Genomic DNA, 23,466 nt, shown 5'->3' with positions numbered 1-23,466 from the left:
TTTCAAAACGAATCAAAATATGAATCATTCAATTTAAGCATTTGGGAAATGCTCGATGTTAATTAAATTTGAAATTAAAAGAGACACCTCATTATAATATCAACCTTCAATAATATGCGGGAAAAACTGTCATACAGTCAAAATTAGTGGAAGGTGTTTGTAATTGCCACCTACGAAACCCTAGAAACTGCAAGCTGATACCAGAAACCCAATCTAGTTTAATCTTGTTGAAATTGCGCACGCATTCCGGCACTTGCTGAATGCTTCATAATTATTTATAAATTACTTATTAGCCAGGCACAGTGATCCGTTCTCTGCGATATTTCTATCACATTCCATCATTTTTGCACTGCGGTTACTAAAAACTGAATTGCGCTCACCAAATCAGATTCAATATTTTTCAAGTATATTTTCATGACAATAACATAAATGAAGAGGGAAAACAATGTAGTTTTTGGTGAAAGAATGAAAGATGGTAAATTTTAAGCTCGGGGAAATAAATGTAAAAATGAAATGACCAGCATCTCACGGGCGTGGGACAAAGAAAAAAGAAAGAAAATTACATGGCCTCGCTCTCCACGAGTTCTCCGCAGCTCAACACACAACAAATTTGAAAATTCAAGCGCGCTACAAAGAAAGCCTAAACGCACTTGCCTTTAACGTAAGTATTGTTAAACTACACTTGCCTCCTTCCTCTGTCAGGGCTGTGACGTTTGAGCTGTTGTAGGGTTGACCAAGGCTGTTTATTCCGATGATTCTTACTTGATATTCAGTGTAACTTGACAGCCCCAGAACGTTTGCAGTATTCATATTTCCAGAAACGACAGCTACACCTGATAGGTTACCATGGTGGGCGTTTGCGATATAATAGAGTACGGTATCATCGATAAGCGGTGCTAAATTCTCCCAATGAACTGTCATCGAAGTTCTCGAGGTGTTGCCAACGGTCACGTTCCAGTTGATAGGTTGAGCTGACAGATTGAATTACAATGAAAATAGAACACCCTTACGAGATACCGATATCTTTGGATATTGCTAGGCTTTTATCAGGGTCTTTTGGAGGTTGTGCAACGTCTGCACGCATCAGCGCAACTAAACCATCAAATTTAAATGAAAGTAATATCAAAAAGGGAAACACCTGCAAGTCTTCCCAATTTAGACTGCCTGCAGTCCGCCTTTTTTTTTCTTAAAATTCGTCTAGTTCTTACCTTAACCAGCGCGATTGCAAGCCACGACTTTATGTTACAATAATGCTAATGTATAAAACTTAATATATCAGAGAGTTTTATCTGAGGATAGAATTAATTCAATTAGCTCTATGCAAAGATTCTAACCTGAGAAAAGACCTTGCTTCACAATTCCGTATTGAAGCTTGAAGCGACTGTAGCTTCTTCTTAAATGGATCTGAATAGTTATGTTATCAGCATGTCCGAACCCAACCTGAACGAAAGATCCCAGAACCGGCGAATAAGGATATCCATACTTATACCAGACCAGTGATCCATTTCCGTCAGTTACTTTGACATATTCACTAAAACACGAAGAAAAACGTGGTAATAATAATGATGATGACGATGATGGTGATGATGATGATGGTGATGGTGATGGTGATGGTGATGGTTGTGAAATCTCCTTTCCCAGTATTGACTCGAGATTGAAACAAGCTTTTGTTTTTTTTCCGGCCCCGTGAGGTCGTCAACTTTCGCCTAAAATCATTGTTAGAGACAACTTTCGCACAAAGTCAACAAATTTACCCCTTCGATGATTGAGATACACACACACGTTCAATAGATTTAGTCGGAGTGGAATCAGCACATTCCTTGTTGGTCCGGCTGGGGTTTGAACCCGCTACCATGCTTTTTGTTGCCGCCGTCATGGACAAAAGCAGAGATAGCCACAAGTAGATCGTTTCCACACTTGAACTACACACTGACGACATGCGATCCTCCATTGCAAAATTACATAATTTATGATCCCTTTGGGCTTTCTGAGGTTGTTTAAGACAACCATACAATCAAACAAATCTTGGAGAATCGTGCCAAGTAATTAGAGGTAATTAATACTCAGTACCTGTAATATGACAAATACAGATCTTGTATCCACACAAGTGCAACTGCCTGATTTATGCCCCCTCTGCCAACCACAAGGGTACATGTTATATAGCTCGAGCTCCTGCGGGAACCAGTCTCTAAGCGGCCAAACGACCGATTTGTGTATCCTCCGCAACCTAATTGACGGTAAGAAATGAAACTAGTTATTTAATTTCAATTAGTTAAATGATTCCAAACACACTGCGATTTTGCTAACCATGTGCTAGGACCAGTTTATACCAGTCGTAAAAATGAGTGGAATTATTGTAAATATACTTTTCCCCAGGAACTATAGGTACAGTGTATAATATATGAAAATGTTGTATTTCTTCCCTTGGTTGCTACCAGTCAGCAGTGTATAGTGTAGTCTACAGTAACAAAGCAATGTTTAGCCGACAACTATGGTACATGAGGCATGTTTCAAACGTCATGATTCTGCCGGGCTAAGCTGCTTCGACCGCAAAACGACCTCAGCCATCTTCGTTTCAGACGTTCAATAAAGTAGCTCTTGTCAAAAACAATAAAAAAAAAACAACTTCTAAGATGATTCTAATGTATTTCTAATTTATTAATAGAGTTCAGCATGGCAGTAGCACGACGTTTGAAACGTTTGAGTATAGACCATGAAAATGACGTCATGATGACGCAATCTGTTTTTCTTTTTGAGGCTCCCAGGCGCGGTTTACTGAATGCAAGTTTAAAACAGGCAATGTTATTGTAAAATCAACAAATGACGTCAGCATGTTCAGATCTTTGTAGTGAAACAGCAAAGAAAATAGGAGACGTGTTCATGCAGGCTATGAAACCAATCGACTTTGGCTTGTGGTACGAATTCAGTTTTAAACTTTCTGACGTCACGTCACCTCGATTTGTTCAATTTACCTGTTGTGACGTAATAGAAAGGTGTCAGCGGTCCAGTTCCTGTGCGTGTGAACCCCGCCACGCAGAATCTGTAAGAGTGTGCTGCCTTCAAACCACTCAACACCAGCATATGGACATCTGGGCTACTTGTGTTGACTCGTTTTCTGTTATACCGATAATAGGGATACTCTTCGTAGATGACCACATATCCCAGTAGTCGGCCATTTACACTGTGCTCAGGTATTTGATTCCACTGCACCTTTAATTCACTAAACTGAAGCGCAGAAACTCGCAAGCCTGAGGGTGCAACGCTTGGCACTGCCAAAATAAAGACATAAAAAAAATATAAATGACAGTATCGGTGAGAAGGTACGCCAAAAAAGGAAATATAAAAAATTACCTTAAGGTGGTTACCAGGAGTATCTATTGTCAAAGTAATACCTAAGCTCTATATCAGAATGAAGGTTATACACCTGGGCCCAGTCGTTCGAAGGCCGATTAGCGCTTAACCCGGGTTTCTCTTTCTTGTGTTAAAAAGTATTTTCTCAGATAATTTTCTCTGTTATATTTAGAGCTTTCAATCATTAACTTGTAGACAAAAAGAATTAAAACTGAGATGCTTTTTAAGCTTTCAAATTTGAATTCAAATCTCGCACTAACCCTGGGTTATCTTAGCCCGGCTTTGAACAACTCGGCCCAGGCTGACTAAATATAACTAAGAGCGGCAGCTCATTCTACTATTTTGATTTGTTCTCATGTTTTCAAGCTAAAAAACAAACAAACAGACAAACAGACTTGAAAAGTTCCGAAGCATTTGGAAATAGGGCCAAAAATTGCTGGGTGATCGTGCAGAAATTAAGAGGAAATCAAAGGAAAGGTATGAAAAAAAAAATTAATAATAATAATTTATAACAAATCCCGACAATGTTTTGTTCGATCTTTAAGTATTTAACTGACCTTTCTCCAAATTCAGTGTAGCCTCCTACGCAGACATTGTTAAGTTTCCGTTACGCGTTCATTGTATGGCGAGCCAACAGACCGTTTGCATGGAAGACTAAATTCAGAGAGGGTCGACGAAAATTCAAATGCAGAAAAAGGCTTTAGATTGGTTGGTAGGTTTTGATTGTTTGTTTTATCTTACTTGATTGACTTTTTGTTTGTTTGTTTGTTTGTTTGATTGTTTTGGCATATTTACCTCCTTCGTGAGTTCTTGCAGTTATTGCTTCACTAGAATACAGTGTTCCGTTCCCGGAAGTTTCAGCAACGACATTAACCTCGTAAAACGTGTACCCTTTAAGTGTATTTCCAGTGTAATGTGAGTTATACCAATTCGAGACGTGATAGATCAAGCTGACGTTGGAATTTTTTTCCTTATACTTTACTAAAAAACGCTGGATCGGGACATTTAAAGGGAAGGTTGACCACCGTACTGTCAATGACGATGTTGTCTTGTAGGTAATGGTAACATTCCATGAAGGCACCACTTGCGCTGTCGATGAATAATAATAATCATCATTATCATTATCACTATCATTATCATTATCATTATCATCGCCATAATCATTTACAGCATCATTATCATAACCATAATTATAAGTACCACCATAATAATATTCATTAACAACGTTTTCAAGCATAAAAACGAGATCAAAAAGCATTTTTTTCTTAATTTTTAGGGAGGACTGCAAGAAATCTTGAGATTCGCAAATCTTGATACCGTAAAAAAATTTGTAAGTTCAAGGGTTAAGCTGTCAAACACTTATTTTGTAAAGTAATTTATTACTTCCTTTAAATATATCCTCGGGCGTGTACGATATTTCTTACTCCCACCGCTATACTAGGAGAGCTGAGGAAGTGGTCGCAACCTTTCTTTAGCTTGCTGGTATTTACTTTTAAAAAGTATTTTGCAATTAACTTCCTTTACAGAAACTTGTTACCTGAGTCGAGGGCTTTGTCTAACACTGTGTATTGAATTCGTGCGTAGCCATATCGGGTTGAAAAAGCGACCGCCAATGTTATGCTATCCCCGTCACCAAAGGGAACTTCAACCGACTGTCCGCTAGTAGATGAATCACAACCTCTTCGGCGAAAAATCTCGTTGCCATCGTTGTCATAAATCTTGATGAACTCGCTGCGAAGAATAGGAAATAAGGTACCTCAAATGCTTTGTGGAAGCAACTAAAAATACTCAGAAAACTGTAATCGATTAGATGTAATCTATTATTAGAGAAAAAGAAGAATCTTACGAAATGGGCAGTCGATGGTATGTTTGGTTTTAACAATTTCTTTTTTTATTCAGCTTTTATTATTCAGTGATTTAAAAACAACCTTTGTAGGCCAAGCGATGAAAAAGTGTTGCTATAAACCTTCTAGAATTTCACTATTCACTTCCACTTTTTCCTTGCGTTTATTTACTTTGCCTTCCAGATTTCTGATCTACAAGGAACAACACGTTATTTGATTTGCTTACCTACAGTACCATAGGTAAATGTACTTAAAAGAGACTAAGGCGACCCCTTGAATTGCACCAGCATTATTTATTTGAACACTGCAGTTGAGGGAGTTGGAAGTTGTGTGGGTGAAGTTTAACCATCCAAACGACTGGTTCACAGAGCCTTCACAATCTTAAAGCAAGAAAAAATATAGATAATTCCGTCAGAATGTCATACTAGAAAACGCGCGCCATTTCTTTTATTCCACTTTATTCAGTCATTTCTTATAAAATTACCTATTTTTTAAGGTGGTTGATTTCTCTCCAAAAGCATCTGTGTCTAAAGATGAACTCTTTCGAAACCACAAGTTCCATAGTGTGTCCTTTAAAAATCACCCATTTGTCTTTCTTCTCTCAATTTCAATATGTTAACTCTAATAATATATATATATTTTTTTCCAGGAAGTCAAGGCAAATATAGGGCTAGAGAAGCATCTAAAGTCAAAAAGGAAAGGTAATGGATGCTGTTTATGAAGGCAACATTTAGCTCTCTGACTGATACGTGATCAGCTCTTTAAGTCGTTAACTTGATGAGCAAGGGCAAAAAAAATGCAAGCAAAAACCATGTCAGTGTCTTTTGTGGACTTGAAAGTGCAAAACGTCCAGTAGCATTGCTATCTTTTTTTAAACTTGCTAACCAACTAAAACATTTCGTTTATTTACTTGTTCAGACACCATTTGTAGACAAAAACAAAGGATTGTGCACGGCCAGCGAGCTTCCAACATAAACTGCAGCTCTGACCGTCGCTCTCATCTTTCATCAGTGTCGATAGCTTTCATGACCGGCAGTCTTCTCAAGTCTACTAACTATTGTGTCGGGTTTTTAGTATAACCCTGCAGGCCAGTACCCTGGTTACAGACTTTACCTTTAGTCACATAAAGAAGTGGTGATCTCGGTCCAGTTCCTACAGAGGTGAAAGCAGCCACCGAAATTTGGTAACGCTCTCCAGCCTGAACATTCAGCAGAATTGCTTGTGGCAAATTAGTGTTGTTGACTCTAACAATGGTGTCCGAATAGTAGTAGTACTGGCGACTTCTGTAGTATACGTTGTATCCTAATAAGTGGCCATTGGCGTACTGGACAGGAAGGACGTCCCATATCACCAAGAACTCATTCAACCCATGGTTTTCAACTCTGACATTCGTTGGTGCACGGCTGGGAACTAAGTAAAAATGCAAAATATGTTGATAGTTCAGGAAAAGTAACAGTTCTTAGTTCGTACTGACAGTCTGATAGGGCCCATGTGAAATACATGGAGTTCCATAGAGTTCCATGGAAAATTCTCAACAGAATTCCATGGAGGATTAGGACATCAATTTTCATGTAACTCCATGGAAATTTCATGAAAGGGGTGGGTCATTACCTCCTTCTGCCGTTACTATGGAGACTGCATTGCTTGCGTATGTACCATTTTCTCCGTTTGACGTAACAGCGAACACGTTGACTTCATAGGCTGTAAAACCCCTGAGCAGGTTAGTGTAATAGGAGTTGTTATTGGCTTTGAAAAGCCTACTGACGTCGTTGGAGAGCTCCTTGAACCTCACCAAATAGTAACTGGCAGACTGAGGCAGTGGAAGGTTTGGCCAATATACCAACGCTGAAGATGAGGTTATACTGGATACTGTTATATTCCAGGAGGGGACAGTTTCCGCTTAAAATATAAAATAAATTATAATATTAATACCTAAATAGAAATATATGAAATGACGCATAATTTGAACTGCGGATAAAGACATGAAAGTGGAAATGATCCTTGCAGTTGAATAAATTACAATGGCATGCTCTACAGTTGGCTCGATAAGCTTAATGGGTGCGTTCGGTCAAGCCTGAACTTTTTCAGGTTCTTTTTCAACCACTTATAATAAGTTGTTTATTCAACTGCGAGGATCATTTTCACTTCCATCATATTAATACTGTATAATATATACGCTGTGTTGGAAAGTTAAAGATATGGTAACAAAGCAAAGTTTCTTCCCTCCTAGGCCCAAAAAAAGAAAAAAAAAAAAAAGAAAAAGAAATCTAACATCTCGTGCAAGGGGGTAAAAGAATGCATAATTTGAGGTTAAGTTCAAAGGATACGTTTTACAGGTCGAGTTATCGATATCTAATAGCGATAATGTATATTTTAATGACTGGCCTTAAAAACTGAACTTAACAATTGGCGGGCAATTAGACCACGCCCAGTATTGTCACTAGTGAACTTGAGCTGCCGCCTCGTATTCCATGCTAATATAGTACACAGTGCCATACGCGCAAAGATTACTTCGCGGGTGCTTTACCGTATACCTTTCGTGCTGACAATAGCCCAATCCCTCCCTGTTACAGAGCATCAACTGTAAGCTACAAATTGTAGTTACAGTTCATTGTGCCGAAAGAAGTACTACACGATTCAATGTTTCAATGCTAAATTATGTTTCGGTTAAAAATAGAGACTTTAATCCCTTAGGTCTTAAAGTATTAATAGCATAAATTGAGAAGTTCCAGAGTACGTCTTTCCAGAGGATCTTTTCACAAGACAGCATTCTCCTGTTTTTTTTTTTTTTAATTTGTTTTGTTTTGTTTTGCCTATTTGATTGCTTTGTGTTGTGTTTTCAACTAACATTCTATTTCACAAGTAAAAACAATAAAAGGGCTCCAACATAATTAGCTAGCTTGCTTTGATATTGCGTGGTTTTCCATTCCTGATTTGTTCGTATATTTATAGTTATATGTCATCTTTGTCATCAAATCTTAAATGAAGTAAATAAAAATGAAAACAAAAGGTTTTTGAAATGGATGTATGCTGAAATACGGTCCTCTCAACTTAATTTAAAACTTTGCTACGACGGAAAAGGAATACTGCTAGGTTGGTTATAAAATGCTGGACGTGATGTATAAGGCATGTATGATTGACTTTGTATTCATTATTGTGCAAGACGTCTTGTATGGTACGCCATGGGTCACTAGCCTACGTCACAGCCGGCCCTCGCACTCGTCTAAACCATTCGTATAGGCCGTCTGCGAATTAGTGCACAAAAACTCGTTCCAATATCCTGCAGAGTCGCAAGGACGTATGTAAGCGTTTCTGATAGGCGAGTACCTTACGCGCCTCACAATTGGCCTAATTCTTACGTGTGCGTGACGGTTGGGTGCAGTGACATGTCAAAAGTAACAGAAGGGAGTTGGCAAGGATCGTTTACAATGAAATAACAGTTAGAACATTAAAGCCTCCTTCTGAAGAAAAAAAATGCTCTGTGAGAATTTGATCAAGGCCAGAATTTGCTTGTAAATTCGCCGACTGGTTTTCCAGCGTCTTCTAATCGCTGCAGATGTACTGCCACGTATTCTGCAATCTAACCGATAGTTCTAGCGTGAAAACAAATCAGGAGAACATGCCCACGGCCAAAAAAACTACACACATGTAGCTATTCAGGTCCAGGCATTTCGGAGAAAACCAAAGAACTGGTTTAACGATACACTACATATGTGATCAAATCCTGTCAGAAACATAAGCCACAGGTACTAATTACTCAATATGCATGGAACAGACCAACTTTATAACCTCTAAATGTGAGACTCAAAGCGGCCAACAAAAATGTTGCTCAGTCAAAGTGTATAATACTACATGCACTGCATAAACTACACAAAAAGAGAGCAAGAAAAACGTCTGTTGTTCAAGCAGACTCTAAGGTCACGTTTCACATTATCACGGGCTCAATTTCTCTTGTCACGAGCTATTAGTCGTGTTTGGCCTGTCAAAAATCGGGCTTAGCACAAACTGCGTAAGAAACTAGCCAATCAGAAAAACCGACATATGTCCCTGCGACTCTGCGGGATTCGAACACGATATTGTGTACTAATTTGCAGACGCTCTACACAAACGATTTAGAGTGTATGCGACGCAGGCAATGGGTTACAAACCTGAGTCAAGTGTGTGACCGACAATGCTGTACTTGACGTTAACTACACTCCATCTATATTCCAGAGAAATATCAAGTATAAGGTGCTCTTCATCTCCAAATGGAACCTCAAGAGAAGTGCCAGCGGGGTGAGACGAATTACAGCCTCTTTGGTTAAAAACTTCAGAGCCATCTGGCTTAATTAGCTTGGCGTGTTCACTATAGGGAAAAAAAAAACAACAAAGATGAGCCTTAAAAAAAAAAACAAAAAAAAAAAACAAAAGGGGATTAAGGAAGTGTAGACCTTCGTTCTTCGTTCAAATTTAATTGATTAATTTGTTATTTGAATTGATAAGGTGATGGGCATAATTCGGTTAGAAAGTTCTATGGCCTGAAATGAGCAAAGAGGAAGAAAGCCAAGAAGAAAAGTTTTTTTTTTTCGTGGTTTGCACATCTTACTCAGGATTCTGGTATAAATTCTAAGGAACCATTCGAAGTTGTAACTCACCTATCATTCGTTATCGTTGTCTTCATCATCATCGTTTCTATTATTATTATTATCATTACCATGATCATGATCATTATTATTATTATCATTATCATTATTATTTTTCCCCGGAGGGGGCTTATTTATCTCAAGCCCATTAAAGAGGGAAGGGGCTGAATAGAGACGGGGAGCTTATTTCAATCGATCAATCAACTTCATTTAAACACGGTAAATGGCTCAGCAAGCTGGTTTTTAGACATGCCGTGTGATAATTACAAGCTATAAAAATTAAAACTAGTGATTAACTAACAATAATAAGCAAAGGAATTGACAATTTTATCTGTTCCTATCGACTCTCATAAACGTGACTATCTAGTTTGTATGGTAAGCAAGACTAACAATACTATTAAAAAAAATAGTAATAATTTGAAATACAATATAATAACAAGAAATGATTCATTAAAGAAATAAGATGAAAACATAATAAAAAGTTATGTCCTAGGATATCGCGAGTTTAAAGCTAGTAAGATCCCCTATCTCACGTGTTTGATTTGACAGTTGGTTCCAAGCCATTGCAGCCGATAAGAGAATGAACGCTTAAGAAAGTTTGTTTTAGATAGTGGTAGTTGGAGATCATAGTTAGAACCCCCCAAATTATAGTCATGAATTTCAGAGGTTCTATGAAACTGCTCCCGAAGGTTCGTCGGACAATTATTATTGAATCCTTTAAACATCGTAACTATTTAAGAGGAAGGGGGCTCCTTTAATTTAGAAAAGATGATGGTATCAGTTCTCCATAAAGACTAAGGGTCGATTATTTAAACGAAGTCTAACTTACATGTAAGCCACGGTTTAAAAAATCTTCGGATCTCAAGATATTTTTCTTAGTGGGTGATTTTAAGAAGATAAATACTTTTCTTGTCTACTCTGTATGCTTTCATAAAACTGTTTACAATAAATGGTGTTTAGATAAAACCGCTGGGAAAATTGAAAATGGCTCAGAACGAGGTTTTGTTAAACACTGGCTACACTACGTTTAAATAAGTGGCCCTAAGTTAGAGTACAAAGTGGATAAGCTCATGTACAAGAAGGTTGGAGTCATGTAGCCGAGGATCAGAATCAAATCCGAACTTCCGCTTGGTAAATAAACCATCTTGGATCAGTCCACACGAACTGTTTAACAGTCGTGATCAGGAGCCCATTTGATGGGCTCCTGTCGTGATTGATTAATACAGACTATCATTTATTAGCGGAGCTTCACGCGCACGCGAAGCGCACGCGTGGGCGGAGCCCCATAGCTTAGTAAATCTACCCATCCCAGAAAATTTGGTAATCACGTGACCGTACACCGACCGCCGACCGACCGTCCGTCCGCACCACAGGACTACCAATGTTTACTCTCACACTTTTAGCTAGTTTTGGAGCCCAAGAGAAAACTAATTGCACATCAATGTTGTGATCAATTGACAGCTGTCAAAACAGGGCATCCGCTGACCAGTATCACCTGACTGTACCGTGGGCTCAAGTGTCGACCCATCGAGGTCGAGTATTTTTTTGAAGTTATCCGCTAACAAATTACCAGTTTGAAATGATCGCAGGCTCAAGTTTATTTTTTCCAAAGATTCATATCAAATATGTTGTGTTTATGTCACTCTTGCCCCGCACTATTAGGATTTTGATTTCAAACTGACTTCGGAAGCAAAAATTCAGCCAGTTTTTTTTTAAAGCACAAGCGGGGAAGACCTTATCTTACCATGGTCACGCGTTGGTCACGCTCTACGTCCAATTTTTCTACTCTGATTGGTCAAAATTTGACAGGTGAGTTCATGCGAAAAAATTATTCAGCATCTTGAAAATTGTTTACTTTGACAGCTGAAGCTGAAGAGTTTTGTGTCAATTTGTGATGTTTTTTAACTGCCTTTTTCTTCTGGATGTACAAAATGAAATGCAGCTGCTATTAAGAGTCTTCTGTTATTCATGGCTGATTTGTTGACTGGGTTTTTGGTTGAGAAACGCGTCGCTTGTCAAAATTTGGTTATTCGATTTCGGATGGCATCGTTTTCGTTTTTCACCTTGCTTAATGCGTAAGAGGGTTTAAAAGTCTCAAGCAACTGTGGCCTTCCTTGATAGCTTTCAGGAACTGAAATGGTAAGCCTGAGTAACTATTGTATTTGATGTTTGTTTTTGTTATATCTAATTTCATAAAGTCTTGCACAGTTCACGCTGACAGTTTATGCGGCAAGTTTATGCACGTTTGTAGCCGTAGTTTGAGTCAATGGTCTGACCTAGTATCAGGTTTGAACGGTTTGATATAAGCTTACAGAACTTTAAAAAGCCTTCAGATATATTTGCTCACCATAGATAGAAACAAAACGTTCCCAAGAATATTTAGTTATAAATTTGGCTGTAGAAAGAAAACTTTGAGCGATTTTCTTGCTTCGAGGAGTTCACCTTGGAAAACAGTAAACACCCGCGCCGGGAAGCCGGCTTATAAAGCTTCATGCCGATACTCAGGATTTTTAGAGACACTTTAATACTTGTCTTCATGACTGAAAATTGTTATCTCTGTAAATGTTTCACCGAATTATATTTCTTTTTTTGATTGTTAGTAGTCTCTCTTGCAATTTTAATCGCTTGTCTGTGCCTGCCTCGTACCCAGACGTCTCTCTTTTAATGAAAATGTGCGCGCAAAGGAAGGCGGGAAGGAGACAACGGACGAGACGTCTGGCAGATCTTGTTTTCAAGATGGTGGCAAGAGTAATGGCGGACGAATATGCAGTTTTTAAAATAAGTTCAGCCCTGTTCATTTTGCGAATTTTGAGCAAATCATTGCCTATCCACGTCGTGTGTATGAAGAGGAAGCTGTTTTCACCCCACACATTGGACTCAAGCATCATAATGTTTACTACCGAACTACATAATTTTTACTACCGAACTTTAAATCGAAAAACTACTAGCCACGGACGGGACGGTACTGCCTTTAATTTAATGAAACTGCCGCACCCCAAGGTAACAGCCGGTCAGGAAAATTAGTAAGTTAGTAAGTTAGTAGTCGTTTCTGTTAAGGTCCCGAGTGATGAAACGATCTCTTCAATCGAAGTGAAAAATGGCGAGCTGAGAATTGTTGCAACAGCCAAATGAAGCCAAATATTTTGTAAAGCTTTAAAATACTATTCGCTGCACGCTGTATCTTGAGTACTGCCGTCTGTACCCTTCCCATGGTCCCTTGCGGTTCATCACCAGTCACTAGTTTCGCGCTCGCTTCTGCCTTGCGAAAAACGAAGCGCCTGAGGAGGAGGCTGTGTCTGTGCCGTTTGTTTTCATCGTTCATGAACATCGCTTTCAGGAGTACTCAAAAATGTCGCGCGTATCAAACGCTTTATAAGATTACACATCGTTATAACTGAAACCATTAAATAACAAAATAATAATAATAAATTCGCTATTATGTTGAAGTTTAACTCTATTAAAGTTCATTCAAACACTCGACCACGCTGACAGCACGCACTATAGAAACGAGAACCGGCTGGCCATATGGGTGATTTTGAAAATTTTTGAACGGTTTCGCTTTACGATTGATCATCCTGAATATTGACTGAGAGCAATTTGTCTTGAAAAATTGTGAAATACTGCATTCTGTCCGAGGTCTGTATGATAAATAGTACTGTTTCACCTCAAATGTGATGTATAAAAATTATAAAAGGTTGGTTTAAACACCCCCAGATTTGTTGGCAAGAATTTGTAAAGTAAAGCTGTCGAATGCAAAAAAATTCGGCGTTATTTGTTTTCCAAGAATTTGTTTTCGAGACCTAATCTACTGTGATCTTGAATGTGATCGAAGATGTTTGCTATTTTTTGGGTGCACATATAAGGTTATCAATTCGATGTAAGATGTTTCACTCTAAAATAACTTAGCCTTTCCCTCAAAAGTCACATGAATGTGCCCTTAAGTTAAATGATTTGTGGATTAAAAGTTTATTGTTTGATTTAAATTATAATTTTACTAATTGGAGCTTCGCTTTTAGCCCTGGCTAAATCTATATATTAGTGAAGAATAATTAGGGGAGGGGAGAGTGAGTTATAGAATGGGGGGCTTATTAGAGAAAGGGGGCTCATTTGAGAGGGGGGGCTTAATACAGGACTTACGGTAAGGCAGAATGCTCCTAAGGCTTTTGCAGGATAAGTTTAAGAGCATTTGAGTGGTTCTATCAGTGAAGTCGTAAGTCGTACCTGCAATAGCGGAGGTAAATCGTTTCCAATGTAAAAATTGCAACTGCGTCACTCACTCCAGCCTTGCCGATTTTCCAGATGCAGCGCTCTTCGGCTTCATCACCGCCATTTGTTTTATACAACACCCCAGACGTTTCATTCACGAAACCACCACAGCCTAAAGAATAAAAGGATGTTGTATCATGAAAGCACTTCTTTAATAAGCGATGGGTGATATCATTTATCCATGTTAACTCCCGGAGAAAAATCATTCCGCTATAAAACTAAAAAAAACCTTAAATTTCCTTGGTAAGTGAAACTTACTTCTGACAGTATTCTCACCTGGACAGCTTCCGTCAGCAATTGACACATCGTCGATTGCAATGTCACTTTGAAACGATAGTCCTTTTATTCCTTCGAACGTCACCTGGAAGGATGCGGTCATAATTAACTTTTTTTCGATAACAGCAAAGAAACAGCAGAGGACCCCCAATCGATCGAAACTAGCGTCCACATTACGAAGTCTTAGGTATAACCAACGATTTTCTTACCCCAGTCATAGTAAGATATCGTGTTTCTTCAAATAATAGCCGGTTCGATTATTTCTTTTTTGCATCAGAAGCGGCCGATTATTCCAGGGAGGCGATTACCTAAAATATTGCTCACTGAAAGCCGCCTTGTTCTATTTTGCCATTAAATCAAAATATAATCACATCACACGCGTCCCAAGCTCACGTTACGAGTGTGTTATATAAATTAACTTTCTCACAAGAGAGTTGGTGTCGCGTTACAAGCAACCGTTGAGGCTTTGTATGAGAAATAAAAACTGAGGTCTGCGAACGCTAAATATCATCATTCGAATTCGTTCTTATTTTTTTATAAAATATACATGTGTATAAAGGAGGCTTACCTTTGATGTATTCCTGAGTTTTTTGGCGTGAATTCATCGATTTAGTCGGTTTTTTTTGGCTGTTATTGTTTGACCCCTGTCACTCTCTTTATAACACGAAGTAAAGGCAGCGGAGAAAAACAGCCGGCGGTCCGCACCTAGTCTACTCGAAGGCGGTTTGCGGCCCGAAAAGCCATAGAATCGCAATTTTTTTCGACCAGAGGCAAACTTCTATCATCGCTGAACCGTAAAAAATCGTTTAAAAGGGAAATATCCCTACGCATGTTGCTGAAAATGAACATTTCCTCGAGCCATGTCCAAAATACCTTCTTTCTCCAGACTCTGTGATACGGCAACTGGACACGTGGCGTTGGCTCCGAGGTCAAATTTCCCTCGACCGAGGGTGGCTCAGTCAAAAAAGAAAACCCGCAACAAACGTTTCCTGTTGTTGTTATGGTTTGGATATCAGCAATAGTTTTACTTGTTAGAATTATAATCCCAAAGAATGATCATTCTTACGTGGAAACGAACTAAAATTCTTGAAATTAAATTTCACTCAATTTGACTGAGCCACCCTCAATCGAGGGAATTTTGACCTCAGACCAACGCCGTGTCGAGTTGCCGTATCACAGTGTCTGGAGCAAGAAAGTATTTTGGACATGGCTCGAGGAAATGTTCGTTTTCAGCAACACGCGTGGGTATATTTCGCTTTAAACGTTTACCGTGGTGCAGCGATAATAGAAGTTTGCCTGTGATCTCGTCAAATAAACTGAACATAGACATTTAAAATGTTTCAAATTTGGTTGCTTGATTGACTTTCACCATCAGTGTACTCGGCGTCAGAACCTGAATCATCACTGATCAGTTTTGCTGGATCAGACTCCACTTTAGCTCAATTCATCCGCCAGGTTTACCGCTATGGGTATCCCTAGCGGGTAAGCTATACCGGTGCTGGCGATTATTCGAAGGAGGCTATTAATCGAGGGACGGCAATCATTCGAGGAAATACGGTATATGAAATAGAACCTCACTATAACGAACCTCCGATATAGCGAACACATTTTGCCAGTCCGTTGGCCTTTCGTTAAATCGAGGTTCCAATGTATATTGCGGAAGAAAGGGGGGTGTGAGAGTCTGGGAGAAAAGGGGCGGGAAAAAGTACGAGAGGCGGGAGAAGAAAAGTCGCGAGGAAGAATGGATGGAAAGCGAGAGAAATCGGGGGGAAATTACGCAACAATGCTCAATAGTTCGCAATCGAAAACAACCTAATTAAAAAGGGGAAGAAGTCAATGAAAAGAAGTGGGAGCCATGAAGGCAAGGTGCAAGGCCGGGGATTTGGATCAACCTGCACCACACCCCCCTCCCCCCAAATGCAAAAACAGAGACAGAGAGAGAGCCCACAATCGATTTTTCCGAGTGTAGCGACTTTATAATCTTGTCGCGCGCGAAGCGCGAGCGCAGTCTGCTAACCGCGCGTGGTCTTAGCAAGCTGCGAACTTTATTTCTCTGAATATATGCTTGGTATCCGCCAGTGACGTCATGAAGCATTTTGCGTTTCCAGGCAACATAGACTTCGCCGCCGATACCACAGGCGCATTTTTATTTGTTTATTCATCGTCCGTGAAACAAAGTTTACCATTGGTGAGTCACGAACAATTTCCCGTGCAAATGACACACAAGCACGACAAGTGGCTCCAAATCCTCGCCCAGGAAGATTTTCCACCGAAACTCTTCTGGAGCGAGAACGCTGACTTCGAATTCAGCCTGAACAACGAAGGAGAAGACGTCAACAACAAACCGCGGAGAAGAAGGAACATCGCTTAGCACAGCGAAGGCAACGCCGACAACAAGAGACAGAGGAACAGGAGATTGGAATCAGAGGCATTATGATCGTTTTATACTGTCGAAAACCCAGATTTCTTAGTTTGCCGGTTTCCCCGCCGATATATAGATCAAAGTCGGTTTCAGCTTTGTATTACGGCCCGGAGAATAATAATTTTCAGGCGAACTGCACCGGGCCATATTGGTTCTTTGTTTTTGTCTTTTTCTAAATCCAGACGCCGAAATAATGCTAAATCTGCGAAAAGACAGTGATGAGAGTACAGGCAGCGTAGAAGGGTAACGGCGGAAGGAAGGACCTCTAGATGGATGGGAAGCGAGAGAAATCGGGCAATTACGCAACAATGCTCAGTATCTCCCAGTAGAAAAAGGCCTAAGCTTGAGAGGTCAAGAAATATGGACTGGAGCCGGGAATGCGAGGTACGGGGGAGGTGGGTGGGTTGGTTTACCCGCCACCTTTATCCCTTCCATCCTTTACCCTCCCTCTTTCCTGTAAAATGTTAATGGATCTTTAGTATCATTACTAGTTCTCAACATGATCAGTTTACGCATTAATTTACCATATCACTGAAGTAAACTGTCCGGGTGACTCTTTTCCAGTAGTTCCCCTGATTTCCTGACTTGGTAAATATCTTATTATTTCCACTGAAAACATTTAGAGTTCCCATTGTTGATCCATACATGTGATAGAAGAATTTTAAGCAACATGAAGATTTATTTCTAGGCACCGCAAAGGTCAGCTTTGCATTATCACCAACGTTATGATACGAAGCTTCAATATAGAAATATTTTCCTGTAAATAGATAAATCAGTGATGGTGATGATGATGATGATGATGATTATGTAGCCTGCGAAAACATCAGTTTCTCCTCACTCTTCGCGGCTGGGGAGGTTTCGCGCGGAGGAACGTCTGCGACTCATCGACAGAAATTCCATACTGATGACGTAAATCAACGGTCTACTTAATAAATCCGGTAGTCATGGGGTTCAAATGCAAATTTGTTCAATTTTACGTTTCTTCAGGTCGATTTTAGTAAAGAGTTTTGTTCATCTGCCAACGAGCTCCAGCAAAACTCAAATGCTTTTTCTAGAGAAGACTACTATTCCACAAATATTGACTGTTTTGTTAGAGATCCATTACGCTTACATTTGACCTTGTGGCCTTTTGGCTTTTGTCTTTCATTCGTAAACAATAGCTAAAACAATGTAACTTCTCCGTCCGCTAATCAGCACTTCTGACCGGATTCCGGACATATTTTACGTCATCAGTATGGAATTTCTATCGTTGAGTCGCAAACGTTCCTCCGCGCGAAACGCCCCCAGCGGCGAAGAGGGAGGAGAAACGGTGTTTCCTCAGGCTAATGATGAAGATGATGATGATAATTAGGAAACACTAAGAATTAAAGGAGAGATGCAGTCTCCACCTGGAAATGGCAATAGCATTAACAATACCATTGTTTAAAACACAAAGGAGTCTTGTGGGACTTAAAGAACCATGCCCGCCCATCTCATAGATGCTTATATAAAAAAATACGTTCACTACCGTTGCCAGAAAGGTATGTACACGAACTAAGTGCATGAAACGCCTTTTTACGGGAAAGGCACATCTCCCAAAATAAAATAAGCTGTGCATGTGTTCACTATATCGCGGCTTCTCAGTCTTCTTGGCATTATTCACTATGGATAGAAGGATTGCTGTTTATACTTAATTAATAAATTTTCAATCTCGGATAATGCATTTCTAGCATTCTGACTGGTTCACTCAATCTCGGCTATCAGCTCATATACCTTAGTTTGACCTTATATAGAAAACAGCAACAACAACAACAACAACAACAAAATTTCTCTCGGACAAAGCGACGGAAAAAAGTATATTTCGCGAGCTTTCTATCGACGAAACAACACGGAGAAAAATTATGTCATGTCATACCGACAGTGACAAAAAAAGCCACGAACTTTGGTTTGAAATTATTTAATGGTACTCCGGAGTTTCCTTACTTCTTCCGTTCGTCGAGTTGATAATGCAACAACATATGCAACAACAACCACAAAGTTTACCTCAAAAATTTTTAGAGTGGCTTGCAACTCTTTGCAGGAGTAAGTTTTCAAAACCATTAGCAGATTTTTTGCGTGTTTGCATGAAGAGCTTTTACGTGTACACTTCTTAACACTTTCGCAAGTCCATAACGGACCATTACGGGCCTCAAGTGAATCCTACAATCTGTACAACGAGCAGCTTTTCATTGAACAACAACAACAACAAATTGATTAATAACGCTGGGTCTTCGTGCAGCTCCGATTCAGTGAAGGAAGAAAACGAAATTGACGAGCAATCAGGTCGACCTATCCAGCGTCAAATTCCACAGTCAAAGCGAGGCAAAGTGAAAACAGTACTTGTCTAGAATAATTCTTTCCAATTTTTTATTCAACTAAGTTCGCAAATGGCGCACATGTCATGTGATTTTCTTTTGGTTTACCGGAAGTTACATTAATATCCGGTCGTTTTGTAGTTTTTAAATGAAATTTACTAACATTCAGTTGTAATAACCAGAAGAGGCATTATTCCATGAGCGCGCTTTGGATATGAGGTAGTTATAGCCAACTCGGCTCTACGCGCCTCGTTGGCTATTTACCACCTCATGTCCAACGCGCGCTCATAGAATAACTGTTAAATATTTTCGTGAAATAAATGTAAGAAAATGTTAAGAAATAAATTTCAAAAGGCAGCAAACCTGATCCACTTGTATGATCTGAGGATGGCCCAGTACCCAACGAAGGTGTGGAACCAGAGTACAGCGTCCAGTCAAATACATCCTGTCTCGACTGGCTCCATCCAAAACACAATCCGTTATCAAAGTTACAGGATACTAAAAAGAATCAAGTAAATAAAGCACGTGTTATTTAAATTGAAGGATCGTTTCATTGTATCAACTGAGGATGAATGGTATAACTCGAAGACGAGTTGCACTGCAATGATAAACAAAAATGCAATAAAGTATGAGTAGAACAACGGAAGATTGCAGGTTAAAATGAAAATATTCAGGTAAAGATGTTGTTAATGTTTTTTAAAAATATTTTTATTCATTCTAAATATTTCCCCAACTCTGATTGGGTAAAAACACACGCATAATTCACCATAACCAGTTACTGATGACCAAATTTGGAAGAAGTTTGTGTTTAACGAGGAAATGAAGTCAAAAAATGCAGCCCGCTACAGGTTAAGGCACCGTTACCGAGAAGACCTGGGCACGAGGTTGAGTTGTTTTGGTTGTGAAAAAAAAATGACGGACATTTCACTCGTTTCAAGAGTAAGAACTACAGATGAAAGTAGGCGAAATAATAGCTAAAAACATGGCAAAGACGGTAAGAGGACAATTCGGAGGGTGACATCTGCTCTTTGGAGAATATTTGCGAGCTAGACAAACCTAAACCTTCACTATCGAAGTTGAATTTAATATCGATGCAGGTAAGCATGTTTCTGCTATGTTTTTGAACTAGGAATTATTTTGAATGAATAATAAAGAAAATAAAAAAAAATTCGGCTTTCGATCTGCCTAATTCTTCATATCCTGCTCAGCCTCATTCATTAATTGCTAAATATCCTGCTAGCAGACTCAGCTGAGACAGTTCGAGGAAAATTAGGGCGGCGGCCAGCGCGCAAGGAAAAGTGATTTTCCACAAGTTAGTCTGTTTGCAGGCTAAAAAAAATATACAAATTGATTAACTTTTACCTGGACATTTTCCACTGTTTATTTCTACACTATCAATCGCGATATCACCAGTAAATGAATTTCCTGCTATCCCCTCAAATATTATCTGCGAAAAGTGTTGAGTTGTAGTTAGCAATATACCTGACATTTTAAGTCTGCTTATTGGCGTAATAAACCACACCTACTCTTCTCATTTGTTCTCACCATCTCACGTGGGTTATTACGGTGGTTAACAGTTAGAAAGAGCGATGTATCTTGCAAAAACTCGTTAAATTTTCTTGCTATTGATTTATTTATGATGATGATGATGACGATCGTAAAGTTGATGATGTCGATGATGATGATGAAGATGATGATGATCATGATGATGATGATGATGATGATGATGATGATGATGATGATGATGAGGATGATGACGACTCTGATTACGAAGTTAACGATACGCTAGCTAGAACTACGTGCGCGTTAGCCCACTTTTTCTCTCACCAATCCATTCATAATTATGTTTCTCTCCACCACAATCCAGTAATTACTCTGTTGTCCGGAAATGTTGAAGACTTTGCTGTTTCCGTTGTAGACGTTAAGAGTTCCAACCGAAGCTCCATACATATGATAGTAAAATGAAAGGCACGACATTTCTCCGTTGTTTGGAACAGTAAAAACAAGCTTGGCTTTGTCGCCGGGTCTTCTTGGGGAGGATGTTTCAATGTACATATATTTTCCTTTGAGAGATGAGGAAGAGGGAAATGTTACTTTAACAATCAATAAAGGACGACATACAAGTGACTGACTTTGTGTTGTGCTTTATGTTTGTTTTGACATAAATGTCAACAAAAAGTATTGTCTTCCTTTTCTTTATATATAGCTTGCTTTGACAGAAAAACGGATAACAAAAATCTATATAAACTACGATATACACCATATAAACTACTTCAAACCATTTCTAATGCGGTGTCGTTAGCTGTATGTGTAACATACATTTATATCCATCCTTCATTGCAATGGCTTCGGGCACTTAATTTAATTTGGTCCAGAGATGTAGAGACTCAAGCTGTATACGTGTAACATAGATTAAAGTCCATTAAATTGCAATTGGCTACAGGCACTTAATTAAAACTATATTTCTTCTGCATTTAGGATAAAATAAAAACTTAAAGAAAACAATTTAAATAACTCTAACCTGATCCTCCTTGACCAGATGACGGGCCTGTAGATCCTGATGGTGTTGAACCAGACGAAAGTGTCCAATCAAAGTCATCTGAAGAAGATTGGTTCCATCCGGAGCATAATCCATTGTCAAATGTACACCACACTAAACACGTGAAAAAAAAAACAAGTAAGAGAATAAATAAATATATAAATACATAAATAAATAAATCAGTCAATTATTCATTTATTAAACGAACATCTTCTTCCAAACATCCGCTTCCTGGTAAAACCTGGTTAAAAAAAAGCTCAAGAGTTAACAAAAGCAGTGGCACTGACAATGTGACCATTGCATGTTTTATTCGAGTCGGTAAAAAAAAGTTTGCTAGATGACGACAGTAAGGGGACAATTTACTTCTAAGAAAGGGTTATGTAAAACGATTATTAAAGCTGTTTAGAATACTTACCTAACGCGGACACCGATTGATTCTGTGGTGAAACAGCGGGCGGTATTGCTTGATAAATATGGTTGGTTATCCATGCTTTCAGATCTCTAACATTAGCATATACTCCATACTTTGAAGCATACGCACATCCCTGACCCCAACTTGTTGCACCCTCAAGAAACCATGTACCGTTAAACTCGCACACCAAAGGGCCACCACTGTCACCTTGGCAAGTGTCAACTCCTCCTGCATCCAGGCCAGCACAGAGCATCGAATCATCAATCTTTCCAGGGTAGGAATTCAGACAACGCCCCTTGGAGACCAGTGGTATCTGAGCTTCCATGAGCGAATTTGGCTGGGATCCCCCTGACGAAAGTGTACCCCAGCCCGTAATCCAGCACTTTTTGTTTAAATTGTCAAAAGGAAGAGCGTGTCGCACATCAGGCAGGCAAACAAGCCCGATGCCCACCCCAAGATCTGCAGGTTTTAAGAGCTTAATCAGGGCGATGTCATTGCTATTGCTCAACGGGTTCTTATAGTTTTCATGGCTGATGATTTGTGCGACCCCGATTTCCTGCTCTGTTCCAGCACTGCCGGTTGTTCTGTAGTGGGCTCCCAACCTTAAGAAGTAAATAAATGAATAAACAGATAAATAAATAGATGAAAAAGATAACGGTAAATGCACATGCAATATTATAATTAATATTTATTGTTAAGTCAAGAAAAATACTATAGTAGTCATATAATAAACGACGACGATGGCGATAATGTGATGATGATCACGGTGACAGCAACAAGGACAAGCATGATTATGAACGACCTTAATGATTTCCCTTTACAGAAACGATGTGATCGTTGTTGATGATTAAATTAAAAACGTAAACTGCGTTAAGGCACAAAGTGTGCCCGATGAAATCACGTATTTTGCAATCTAGGAAAGTGTTTTGGGTAGACTGTAAAATTTGGCGGTAGTTACAATCGAATTCAAACAATGGAATGTAAGTACGTGGCGAATGGGAAAGCGTTTAAACCAGGATTTGATTATAGTTCGCCAGTTAATTTCGGAGAAGTATACGGCGTGATAAAGGCATGCTAAATACGTTGGTTGAAGAGGGCTTTGAGAATTTACTTACTACTATGATATGGCTGACTCCACCACAAACCCACAACAATCTCCTACTACAACTGGTACTCCCACTACAGTCAAACTTCGTCAATACGAATATTAAAGGGACGGAGTGAAGTGACCACATCACTGTAGAGGTGTCCGTATTATAGAGGGAGTAATTGTATAAAGTTTGGTATCGTTTTTTATGGACCAGTGCCGGAAACTTTATAACGTTACGGAAGAGTGCCTATTGAAACGAGTCGGCAGCAAAATCGCGTGTCCCACGACAATTTGCGTGCTCACAAAGCATC

The 23,466-nt window shown here is 39.3% G+C and overlaps 1 protein-coding gene across 1 annotated transcript in view; it reads right to left on the bottom strand.

The window, feature by feature from the left end:
- The window catches only part of LOC140943666 (uncharacterized), a 66,886-nt gene extending 44,354 nt beyond the window's left edge, over positions 1–22,532 (bottom strand). The window contains exons 1-18 of the mRNA XM_073392786.1: positions 22,069–22,532; positions 21,636–21,767; positions 20,942–21,177; positions 20,477–20,561; positions 19,478–19,612; positions 17,306–17,538; positions 14,360–14,444; positions 14,039–14,195; positions 9,344–9,540; positions 6,807–7,094; positions 6,309–6,605; positions 5,422–5,575; positions 4,889–5,082; positions 4,147–4,440; positions 2,973–3,269; positions 2,071–2,227; positions 1,335–1,531; positions 687–971 (exon numbers count right to left, since the gene is read on the bottom strand). Of these exons, the coding sequence (XP_073248887.1) occupies positions 687–971; positions 1,335–1,531; positions 2,071–2,227; positions 2,973–3,269; positions 4,147–4,440; positions 4,889–5,082; positions 5,422–5,575; positions 6,309–6,605; positions 6,807–7,094; positions 9,344–9,540; positions 14,039–14,195; positions 14,360–14,444; positions 17,306–17,538; positions 19,478–19,612; positions 20,477–20,561; positions 20,942–21,177; positions 21,636–21,767; positions 22,069–22,390 (3,745 nt within the window). The 5' untranslated portion in view covers positions 22,391–22,532. The remainder of the gene's footprint in view (positions 1–686; positions 972–1,334; positions 1,532–2,070; positions 2,228–2,972; positions 3,270–4,146; positions 4,441–4,888; positions 5,083–5,421; positions 5,576–6,308; positions 6,606–6,806; positions 7,095–9,343; positions 9,541–14,038; positions 14,196–14,359; positions 14,445–17,305; positions 17,539–19,477; positions 19,613–20,476; positions 20,562–20,941; positions 21,178–21,635; positions 21,768–22,068) is intronic.
- Positions 22,533–23,466: the final 934 nt, after the last annotated feature.

The sequence above is a fragment of the Porites lutea genome, chromosome 7, assembly GCF_958299795.1.
Source record: "Porites lutea chromosome 7, jaPorLute2.1, whole genome shotgun sequence".
Taxonomy (NCBI): Eukaryota; Metazoa; Cnidaria; class Anthozoa; order Scleractinia; family Poritidae; genus Porites; species Porites lutea.
This window is presented reverse-complemented; position numbering and strand designations above follow the sequence as displayed.